General features: G+C 36.4%; 1 protein-coding gene across 2 annotated transcripts in view; it reads right to left on the bottom strand.

Moving 5' to 3' along the window:
* Nucleotides 1–1,705: 1,705 nt before the first annotated feature.
* The window catches only part of gsk3ba (glycogen synthase kinase 3 beta-a), a 56,818-nt gene continuing 45,948 nt past the window's right edge, over nt 1,706–12,575 (bottom strand). The window contains exons 5-11 of one of the 2 annotated variants that reach the window (XM_084122596.1): nt 11,128–11,258; nt 10,036–10,142; nt 8,662–8,759; nt 6,846–6,953; nt 3,577–3,763; nt 3,387–3,485; nt 1,706–2,256 (exon numbers count right to left, since the gene is read on the bottom strand). In XM_084122596.1, the coding sequence (XP_083978722.1) occupies nt 2,189–2,256; nt 3,387–3,485; nt 3,577–3,763; nt 6,846–6,953; nt 8,662–8,759; nt 10,036–10,142; nt 11,128–11,258 (798 nt within the window). In that variant the 3' untranslated portion in view covers nt 1,706–2,188. The remainder of the gene's footprint in view (nt 2,257–3,386; nt 3,486–3,576; nt 3,764–6,845; nt 6,954–8,661; nt 8,760–10,035; nt 10,143–11,127; nt 11,259–12,575) is intronic. The other variant, XM_084122597.1, reaches the window with a different exon arrangement.

Below are 12,575 nucleotides of genomic sequence, written 5' to 3'. Positions count from 1 at the left end.
TCGCAGTTACGTCACAACACGCTCATAGTTGGTTCGCTTTGGTAGTGGAACGAGTGTAAGAACGTACATTGTGATTGGCTCCACAGGAACGTGACTTCCTCCACACACAAAAACATCTTTGTGCCAATAAGTGAGTGAATCCAAAGCAAAAAAAAAAATAAGGAAAAACCATCGAGTGTGGTTTGTGACAGAAAATGAAGTCGGCTGTCAGTCATTCTGACTTGACCAATCAACAGCACCTGCAGAGGGTCACAGGAAGAGGTGTGGCCTGCCTTGAGTGTAGACAGAAAGGGGGTGTGGCCTAGGGACAGGAAGTGTATGGAAGCAAAGGCACTCCAAACTATAGATACACTATACATTACTAGATATAGTTACAATAATATAGCTGGCACCTACTGTACAGATAAAATTGAACTATATGGCTGGAGAAAGCTCCTTGTCTACAGTATCCAACAAACAGGTCATTCTTACCCTGATCTTTTAAATCTGTTTTTAATCTTTTTTTTATTTCTTTTTTTTATCCATTTTTCATTTAATCCCTCGTCTTTGTTTTCGCTCATTAACAGTTCTCAGGTCAGCATATATATGTACATAGCAGAACACACGCATGTACACATTCACTCACACATGCTTACAAATTATACAAAAATAAAAGTAAAATAAAAGTGTAAAAGCCAGAATTTGGTGAGGAGCAACATTTCTGTACTGTATATACATGTCTGCCGTTTTCATGTACTGCTATACTTTGCGTATTAAGACATTCTGGATAAAGAAAAAGTAAATTTTTCTGTAAGCAGGTTGAAAGTATGTGGAAATGTAAGTAGTGGTTGAACCAACACAGCCAGTTCAGTTTAACATTACGAGAGTCGTCTCTGTGAAGTCTGCGCCACGTCGATGAGTTGTCTTCACCTATTCTTTATGTTTAGCTGTAACTCGCAGTGTGAATACGAACAATTAATCTGAGCGTTACAACACTGACTCGCACGCGACAATAAATAACGGGAGGAAATCAGGACAGAAGGTGATTGTAATTCTACCAGGCGAACAGAAAACAGCACAAAAGAGCGAAACGCTTGCAAGAAAGGAGCTCCAGCAAAATGTGTCCAAGGTCTTAGTCATAAACATATTGTATTATTTTGGTCAGCGGCAAAATTCGCCGCTGCCCTGACAATCCGTGATGGATTCTGGACCGATGATGCTAGATATAGATCTATATATAACTATATATATATATTTATTTTACATAATGCAAAGTAATATATAAACTGTGTATGTATATATCATACAAGAACACAGAGATGGAGACGCACGTCTCACTTGTCAATCAAAATGTCTGCCCTTCCCCTTAGACCGCCCATTTATAAAATGACAATGACATTTTATAAAACAAAATAAAACATTCAGCAGACTTAAAAGTCCAAAATCATCCGCATCAGATCATTTCTCTGTTAGCTTTGTGGTTGGAACATGCGGTTTTTACATTTATACCTCTTGTATAGTGCTTTGTGTTTTTTTTAGGATACAATTAGTTACGATATTTCCTTTAGTTTTGAATGCTTTATCATTTTCACCCAATACATATATATATATACATATATATATATATATACATATATATATATATATATATATATATATATATATATATATATATATATATATATATATATATAAAATATTATATATATATATATAATATTATATAATATAATATATATATATATTGGGTAGCCATGCGCTATAAGAAACCCGGAAAAGTAGAAAGGGACAGAGCGTGTAGCTAGAGACAGTCCAGGTGAGAGAAGGGGAGTCCAAATGGAAACGGAAGTGGATGGATCTGGCTACCGGATTGCTTACATAACAAGATTGTCCTCTGAGAAAAAAAAAAAGTTCCGGCTGGTCACAGACCAGGTTTTATGGTTTTATGGTTTAACCTCCCCCCTCCCAACCGTATCCTCACTGATTTCTCTGTCTCTGTCGCTCTTGTGAACTACACCCGACGAGGCTTTTCCAAGTATCATTTTGAACTCTTTCTGAACTTCGTTAAAAAAAAGACGTAAATGAAGGTTGGCTCTTGCAGTCTGAATAAGAGTGGTGGTTACATGACTCAAATCCTGCCCAATAAGCTGGTGAGCAGTGGGGTGGGCGTGGCCCTGGAGGCAGGGTCAGTTCTGATTGGCTGGAGCTCTCAGGTTGAGGTGTTGGAGGCGGAGGCAGAGGCTGCAGTTGTGGTCTGACTGCGATCACTATTGGCATCTGCACACAAAGAGAACATATTTTCATTAGTATATATTGTATGTTATGTACTGTCTTGATGTCATAATAAAATAATAAAAAGGCACATTAAAAGAATTCCATTTTAATCAGCAGTAATGAGTAAAATAAATAAATAAATAAAACAGCTTCACCACTTATTACTATTTGTAAAACGTCCATAAAATCTAAATCATGTGACCAAGAAAGTCATATGGTCCAAACAACATGCAGTAAAAAATAAACTAGGAGTGTGCGATTGTAATTGTTAATTTAACAACGTGGAAGCTGACATTATCGTGTACGTCACTTACTATGCAATAACCAAACAAAAACTTGAGAGTCCACTTATTCATGATGTTGCCTAGTAGAATAGTTTGCCAAAATTCAATATATAAAGGCTAAAAGGCGTTTTTGTCTTATATTTCTATGTGATATAGTATCACATGAGTAAGAGTGCTGGTTTCCCCAAACATCAGTACGATCGCAAATGTGATATTGATTTTTTACAACAGTTCTACAAACAATAAGTTAATATTGTGAGTTACATTTTAGACACAAAATTGTCAATATTGTCTGTTTTTGTTCTATTTTGCCAATGGAAATATTCCCAGACAAAGCTGCAGCAAAAAGGTGGGTGTTTCGGTCCTGAATTAATCAGTGTTGCTGATGATCCATTCATAAAGAATGGAATTTGACATAAAAGATGATGCACACATCTAGTAAGTTAAGAAAAACTTACGCCCTAACAAGGACACTTGAGATCACACTCTCTAGCATCAGTTGCTAGTGCGCCTCTTGTGGCCTGGAGAAGTGAGTTTTACTAGCTCTTACTAGCTGGCCTCCGTTACACTCACCCCCCTAAACCTCACTCCCATCCGGGTCACGGCACCAAATGTAACCAGAACTACTCGACCCGCTTTGAGCGGGATTAGAATCGGCGTCTCCAGCTTGGGGGAGTGAGGTTTACTTGCACAGCTCTTACTAGCTGACTCCGTTACACACACACTCAGCAAAACACAATCTAACTATCTTTATCGCCAAAATCCCAGAAAATATAGAGGTATCATTTTTTCAATATTGCACACCCCCAATATGGACATTTTGTCAGAGTGTCTAAAACAAGAACTGACCTGAAGTGGTAGAGGTGTTGGTGGGAGTAGAAGCTCCTGCCTGGTTACGTGCATGAGCGGGAATTAGGATAGAGGCCAGGGATGGATTACTGGACAGCTCTGAGTGAAGAGAAAAGAAAAAAAATCATTTAAATATCATGCTTCTGACAGAACATTTCTTCATAAAAGCAAATGCAAAATGCTGCCTTACCTTGAGTTGTGAAGTTGAATAAGGACGGTTTCTCACGCCCGTTAGGAAGCTTGACGTTTGGATCCCGCAGTTCATCGAAGAAGGAATGAGCGCAGGCCTCTAGTGGGGTCAGTCGAGCGGTTGGTGTGTACTCCAACAGCCGGGAACATAATGCAATGGCTTCCGGAGGCGTGCGTGGCCGGAACACCTGCGGAGAAGTTTAAGAAGTTTAGTAAGAGAAGAAACCTATATGCAGAGATTAAAAACGATGGCCTCCTTTACATTATTTTGGTATCAACAAACAGCAAGGGCCTCATTTATAAAATGTAAATATAATCTGACATGATCAAAAATTCCATGGATTTAATGCTGCCTTCATGACATGTGCTATCGGAATTATCGTAAATATGAGTTTCCTAGTTAAAAATTGGACATGAACGCCCTCTCAAGTCGTATTTACCACAGGGAAGCTCTGGGATGATTTTGATACCCAAGTTTCCGAGTTGGGCATGTCTTAAACTTTAAACATGGTAGAGGGGAGAACGGCTGTGACTGCAATTCTTTACTAGTTTTTTCCACAACAGCTCCATCGCCTCATCTTGTCGTTAAAGTAGTGCATATTTACATATATGAATAATCATTTAAAGCGCAGTGTATGTATTACACACAGCGAAAACAGCTTGGATTTGACCGAAATCCCAGAAATATTGATAGTGCAGTTAATGTCAATAAATGGGACACTAAATGTCATTTCGGCTTTAATAAGATTTTCAGGCAAGAATAAACCAGGTGTTCTCCGTGATTCCTGTTCTTTCCGACAACAAAGCACTTGAATGTGACAAGCTCGTAATCATAACTTCAGAAGTGGAAAGTAGGAACATTTCCGATAGCACATAAAGCCAGCATAATCTTGTCCATTAAAAATGAGGAACAAATCTTGATTTGTTAAGCAGAAACTGTGTGATAACTGGAAAGCTTGCTTTCAAACCTTTTTTGGAATTAATAACTGCACATTATGGAATGAATAACTTGTACATAAGCTTTATATTTAATTCCGTCTCACCGTAATTCACATGGCATGCCTTTAGGAAGTTTTTTTGTTCCTATGGATGTTTTATGAATCATTAATAGGAAATTGAATCATCTATGAATCATTTAGGAAATTATCTTTTATTCACACTTAGGATGATTACACGCACATCTTTAGAAATGAGGCCCCAGGTTCCCATTGTGGCAACTTGTCCTGTATAGAGTGACATCATGTCCCATAATGGGGTTTTAAAGGAACTTTTTTACCCCTGGGTAATGAGGGTAAAATGTTCAAATGCTTTTTGTTGGCAAGTCTTTAAGGGTTAGAGTTAGGGTTAGGCCTAACCGTTTCTGACAGAGAAATAGGAAGGTTTGAGTCACAGGCGTTTGGGCATATCCCGTGCAGAAGGTAAGACTGTCTTGAAGGGAGGGGTCTGATTGGAAGCAGGATAAGACTAAACACACCCTGCAGCTCAGTCATGTACTATACACAATGACCACCAGGGGGAATCTGAGAGATCCTGCCATTATACTTCATGTGGACTACAGTGTTGGGTAAATGGCCAGACACATTTAATCGTCCTATCTGCATAATACTTTTCAAGTATAAAATGTTTTTTTAAGCAATAACTTGGGAATTAACTGGGTCACACTTTAGATTAGGGTCCAATTCTCATTGTTAACTAACTATTAACTACGACTTTTGCCTCAATAAACTCCTAATTACTGCTAATTAATAGTTAGTAAGGTAGTTGTTAAGTTTAGGTATTGGGTAGGATTAAGGGATGTAGAATATGATCAGGCAGAATAAGGCATTAATATGTGCTTAATAATTCCTAGTAATCTGCATGCTTATAAGCAACTAGTTAATAATGAGAATTGGACCCTAAAAGTGTTACCCTAAACTGACACTTAGTTTCTTTCTGACAAAATTGCTTTCTAATCATACAAAAGAAAAGTAGCAAGACTCATTACCAGTTGAAACATGTCCATCCAGAACAGTTTAGCTGTCCTTCAACTGCAATTTTCAAATGACTCAGCAAGTTCAGTTTAATGTACATGCTAACAGTTTCAGTTGCAAGGCAAAATCTACAATACCGCTTAAAGGTTTGGGGTCAGTGAGATTTATTTTGTTGATGTTTTTGAAATTGAAAAGTCTCTTGGAAAGTCTCTTAAGCTATAAAATTATAGTAAATATTGTGAAGAAGTGTTATTAGAATTAAAAATGACTGTTTTCTATTTAAATATATATTTTTAAATGTAATTTATTCCTGTGATAGCAAAGCTGAATTTTCTGCATCAATTCTCCAGTCTTCAATGTCACATGATCCTTCAGAAATCATTCTAATATGATGATTTGATGCTAAAGAAACATTTCTGAAATCAGTTGTGCGGCCAAAATTTTTATAAATGAATAAAAAATGATTCATTTCTTTAAAAAAAAAAAAAAAATCTAACTGACCCCAAACTTTTGAACAGTATATATATATATATATATATATATCACAAGCACAATCTAAACCAAAAACAACGAACACATAGCAAACAACAATTAAGTGCAATGAAGTCAGTAAGCAATGTAGAGCAGATCTGGTGAGGTCATTCAATTCAAATGAACATGCGGATGTGACATCACTGGCTGACAGAGGTTCTGCTCCAAAACCTAGTGAAATGCCATCCTAAACTAATGGCTAAATATGCAGCTGCCTTATTATAATACATAGAACACGAATACTGATTAAAATAGGCCTTTTATATCTTTATTTAATTTACTATTGAATGAATTATAATTATATTGATACATAATGTATATTTACATATTTATAATTTATTTGCCAGCATCTTGGATTTTATTTTATTTTTTATCTTGGAATAGTGCATTATAGACTTGCCTTCTCTCTTCTAAATCAAGCTATTCTACAAGACTGCATAATTATTCCGCCTACCTTTCTGAACAGGATTCTTTCATAGGCAGCTCACTAGAAATCGGAACAGTGCGACTGAAATGTCACTTGGCTAACCGTCACAACAGAGCTCAGAAAGAGGACGACTACAGTCAGACACAGTACTGACTGAAATTTTTCCATCCTCTTTAATCAACTAGTTGAGAAGTAGAGAGTCGAAGAAATGAAATAAAGTCGGCGAGTCCTGTGTGGTGCAGACGGGTGATGTGAATGAAATGGAGCCAGGATGATGAGTCGAGCTGAGGGCTGGAGGTGGAAGGCGGCTGTGCTAGAAGTAGTAAAACAGTTGACCTGTACCTGTTTACTCACCTTAGTCCATGGATGGGCCTTAATCTGGGGGAATTTGAACTCGGTGTAGTTTGGGTTCATTTCCCGAATCTGCTCACGTGTGGGAGTGCCAAGCACCTGTGTGACCACAAACACAGAGAGAGACCAGTCAAGATAATATAATGGTGTTTCTTCAGCTATAGCCAACTTTATGTTCCGGAGGTTGGTTTTTATTAAAAAGGATTTCACCACTTTCTTTTTGTTATATGAAGTTCACATGACAAAGTCTTGAAAAAGTTTTACCAAGCCTTTTCTATAAAATGATGTCTGTTCCACACCTGTATTACATGCAATTATCTGAACTGTAGTGTTTTTTGACTCACTTAAGTAGGACCCTTTAGTTCACCCAATAATGAAAAAATGATCATCATTTATTCACCCTCATGTCATTCAAAACCCGTATGACTTTCATTCATCCTCGAAACACAAATGAAGATATTTTAAATGAAATCCGAGAGATTTCTGTCCCTCCATTGACCGTACGAGCCTCTTTGTCGCTTCAAAAAGTTCCCAAAGAGATCATAAAACTAATCCATATGAATTGAATGGTTTAGTCCAAATTTTCTGAAAAAACTCGGTCAGTTTATATGATGAACAGGATTTTAGGATTTTATTTACATAAACATTGATCAGCGAACATAAACAGAAGCTCAACCGTACTTGCTTGATGCACGAGAACAAACCTCTTGCGGAAGCTCAAACGTGCTACGTAACACGAGAATGAACCTCATTGGTTCTTGCTGAAGCTCAAACGTGCTGCGTAACACGAGAATGAACCTCATTGGTTCTTGCTGAAGCTCAAATGTGCTGCGTAACACGAGAATGAACCTCATTGGTTCTTGCTGAAACTCAAATGTGCTTCGTAACACGAGAATGAACCTCCTTGGTTCTTGCTGAAATGTGCTGCGTAACACGAGAATGAACCTCATTGGTTCTTGCTGAAATGTGCTGCGTAACACGAGAATGAACCTCATTGGTTCTTGCTGAAATGTGCTTCGTAACACGAGAATGAACCTCATTGGTTCTTGCTGAAATGTGCTGCGTAACACGAGAATGAACCTCATTGGTTCTCACACGGCAAGTGAACATGCTTGAGCCACCGTTTATCAAATCTGATATGCGAGTTGAATAATGTTTATATGTGAATAAAAGCCTAAATTCAAACTGTTCATCATATAAAGCGATTGCGTCTCTTCAGAAAATGTAGACTAAACCACTCGATTCATTTGGATTAGTTTTATGATTTCTTTACAAACTTTTGGAAACGTCAAAGTGTTGCATGGACTTTCAATTGAGGAACAGAAATCTCTCAGATTTCATGCAAATATCAAAAGTACGAAAGTCTTACAGGTTTGGAATGACATGAGGGTGAGTAAATGATGACAGAAGTTTTCAGTTAACCCTTTAATCTTTATATATAATTTCATAATTACTTCTATTGTTTTTGAAATATGTTTAAAGTGTATTGCACAATGTACCGACAAGCATTTATGGTAAACTAACATAGACCTCAATGTCAGTTCTACTGAAACATGGGTGGCATGTAATTAAATATATTTATAATGAACACATTAACTAGAAAGAGTGTGAAAAGTTAAGAGTGTTTACCTTCTAAAAGCCCACAGGGCCAAACCTGCCTTTACTTGAAGAAACACCCATAAATCATCTTGTACAGAACTAACCATCTAAACCATCTGTGCAACAGTCAGTTCATAGGTCTTCCCACAAACCCATGCAAACATAGAGATTAAATCAGACAGAAGTGCCGGTGTAGCGGCGCCAGTACCTTGATGATTTCCACCAGCTGATCTACTCCACTGTCGCCGGGGAAAATTGGTTGTCCTAGCAACAGTTCCGCCAGCACGCAGCCAGCTGACCACACATCTGCAGGGAAAGGGGGTCAGAGAGATGCTGAGAGTGAGGGAGGGACATTCTTATTAACCAGAGGTCAAGGACGCATAAAAAGCAAAACTGTGCAGAACACATCCTTTACACTACGAGCCTTCTGTTCTTCTATGTTCAATGCATGTCCATGCAAAATCACAAATGGCACGTAAAACAAAAAAGCATAAAACAATGCTCAGAATATTGCGAGCTGACAAGAGATACTTAAGCTCCACATAAGGCCTATTATCTGCAAGAATGGTCGGTAACACTTTATTTTGATTGTCCACTTTAGACATTCAACTAGCTATACGTAACTTTGCAACTACATATCAACTACCAGTCATCAGAGTATTATTAGACGGTCTGCTTAATATCTGCAAACTCTTTATTTTGATGCCCCTAGCAGACTTTCTACTGATTACAAGTAATTGCATGTACTTATTCTACTAAACCTAAACCTAACAATCTACTAGTTTGCAAATAGTTAAATAGTTTAAATAGTTGCAAAATGACTTATAGTTAGCAGAATGCCTAAAGTGAACTATACAAATAAAGTGTAACTGACATGACTTCTCAATTTCCGATACATTATTTAGAGATCAAGGGGGCCGCTATAATGTAATTTATAAAACTAATTGATCATAGTTAAATTAGACAGATAAAATTGAATAAATAAATAAATAACAACTAAAATTTTACACAATTATTACTCAAAATGAACTACTCTGAAATCTGAAATTTCCAGGCAGTAGATTTTGGAACTACTATCACTATGAATCGGACAACCTGGTATGATTATTGCTAGTCCCACAACAGCCAAACATCAATTAAATATTCACCCTAACTGATACATCAGCGAATCCCCTTGTGAAAAAGAAGTGTGCTTAATTGTACTGAATGTGCACATGTAGTGTACTTCAAATCTTAAAAGAAAAAATAGTACTTGCATTTAATATATTAATAAAATAATAGGTCACTTAATATAAATTAAAACTATAATACATTTGTATCTAATTGCAATTAACATGCAATTAAGAGTCCAAAAACATTACATTCAGTTCGCACTTAAGTATATTATTTCCGTAATAAGGAAATACTCTTATGATAGTACTCATATAAAAGTATGCTTACGTGTACTTCTTTTTGAAGTATGAATTCATACCTTATTGGTATGAATTTGCGTATTTTTCATGATAAAAGGCATTAGTAGTTGATTGAAGCAGAAATGATTTGCATGGTAGATGTGGTTGTAGTATGATTACAGCTCATATACCTATGCTGGAGGTGTAGTCGGTTGCTCCAAAGATGAGTTCAGGGGCTCTGTAGTACCGTGAGCATATGTAGGAAACGTTGGGCTCTCCACGTACTAACTGCTTAGCACTGTGAACAAGAAGACATATTTTCACTGTAACTCTCTGATCCAGTACAGTCTCTGATCACACTCATCACAATTATAATATAGTATGTCTATATTTGTATGTAGCTTGTTAGCCGTAAAAATCACCATTCAGTTTTTTGGGCCACTCCATGCATTTTCTCTGATTGGATCTATCCGATTTGTTAAAACGGTTTCATTCACACTTGGCCTCATAAATGTGTCTCCACAAAACAAATATAATACTGATCTTTAATTCCCATGCTATATACAAATTCATGAGTTCACGTCAACAAAAGCAACGTATATGAGCTCCATTTATTTTAGCATCAGCTAATTTCAAGTCTCGAAAGTGTTTCAGAGGGGATTTACACCTGGTCTTTTCATGATCGGATAGCTATCCGTTCAGTAAAAACGTATAAATCGGCTAAATATGAATAGGCCCTTTGTATGGAAAATTACTTTTGTGATTCACGGAAAAAAATTAAAAGAAAGAAAAATATTTGGAATAACATGAGGTCAAGCAAATGACAAAATGTTCACTTTTGAGTAACTAAACCCCTAAAAGTGTTTGGACTAAACTTTTCCTGTATTTTAGCTAAGAGCTATAAAGTCAAATTAAATCTGAAGATGTTAAGTTGAGTTGTTAACATCTCAAGTTCTCATGCCCTCTTTTCAGTCGACCCACGTAAGGCAAGTGAAAAATGTATACCCGAATATCACTTCACCTAAAATCTTCACTAGTATCCTAAAGCAGAAAATGTGGAAAGCAGGTTAAATGAAAAAAGCTGAAGTCAGCACAGATATCTCAGAGCATGGCGAGACCATCTGGAGGCCTCTGGCGAGGTGTAATATGGGATTATCAGGTTAAATGCAGTAAAGCGATGCTTTCAGTTCATAGATCCACTGGGGCCGGTACTGGACCTTTGAAAGGTAATCAGAAAGGACATTGACTCCTATGAATTGGCTATCAAGAGATTACCAACTGACCTGCCAAAGTCACAGAGTTTAAGCACAGCTGTGTCTGGGTCCAGCAAAAGATTCTGGGGTTTTATGTCCCGATGGCAGATCCCAAAGGAATGGATGTAGGCCAGACTCCTGAAGAGCTGGTACATGTACAACTGCAGTGATGAAGACAAAGGAAATATACACAGGTCATTAGGTTAGAAAAGACGTCATAACAGGTCACAAATAATGCACACTAAAAATGTAGAATGGAAATATCAATGATTTAATGGAATGACCAAAGGTGAACATTTTCCAAATCCAAATGACTTTGTTTTTTCCCCCATGGAACTAAAAAGGTGAATGTTCGAACAATATCATGGCTGCTCTTTTCCATTTAATGAAAGTGAGTGGGGATAGGTGCTATCAATATCCAAAATGGCATAAAACCACCATAATACTGTTTAAATATCATAAAAGAGGTCCATATGACCCTTCTGAAGTAATACAATAACTTTGTGTGATGCACACACTAATATATGGCAAATATGGCAACACTAACATCAATGGTGGTCCTCCATTAGAACTTTGATGGAGGAAAAGATTATTAGAGAACTATTATTGTTATGTTCTTCACCAAGATTTATAGTCTTGACTTATATAAGGAATATAGTTCATGAGTCATATGGACTACTTTTATGATTCTCTTATGGTGCTTTTTTGTCATTTTGGATCTTGAGAGACCCCAGAACCTTTCACATTATTTGGAAAAGAGTGACCACAAAATTCTTAACAAAATCCCCTTTTTAGTTTTATAAAAGAAAGTAACATGGGTTTACAACAATATAATGCTAAAGAAACAATGACAGAATTTTCACTTTTTTGATTGAACGATTCATTTAAAACAGTGGTTCTTAAACAACAATATTCAAATGCCCCATGACTTTCCCAATTTTTTGTAATTTACTGAATAAGTATTAAGGATAACGTTTTTTTTTTTACATATATTTTATTAAAAACAAATCTACCCGATAAAATAGTTTAGAGCTTGACGTAACTAAAAATGTTAATTCTTTATATATATAAAAAAACATATCCATGGAGTTATAACTATATATTATATATTGTCTATAATATAGATTTTATTAACCCTATAAAGCTTACTGTAATATGCACATTTCCAAGGCCACTGCCAACATGATCAAAACTTTGCTGAAAAAAAAAAAAAAACTACTGTTCTTGGAAATGCCTTTTATCGTCTGATTGATACTTTTTAGCAAGTAAAAGGTCTTTTAGTATAATTGTAAAAATGTCCCCCTTCAGGTCATGACACACACTTTACAGATTTTTATCAACTAAACGCAAGAATAACTTTTATACTCTTAGTGATATTTCAAAATGAACATTTACTGGACTAAAGCAACTGAGATTTACCTGATTATCCGAACATCATTAAAAAAAAAGTTAAAATTGAGTACCAACCACATCAGGCT

The sequence above is a fragment of the Abramis brama genome (assembly GCF_963993115.1).
Source record: "Abramis brama genome assembly, chromosome: 8".
NCBI classification, from domain to species: domain Eukaryota; kingdom Metazoa; phylum Chordata; class Actinopteri; order Cypriniformes; family Leuciscidae; genus Abramis; species Abramis brama.
Note: the sequence above shows the minus strand (reverse complement) of the source record. Positions and strands in the feature narration are given on the sequence as shown.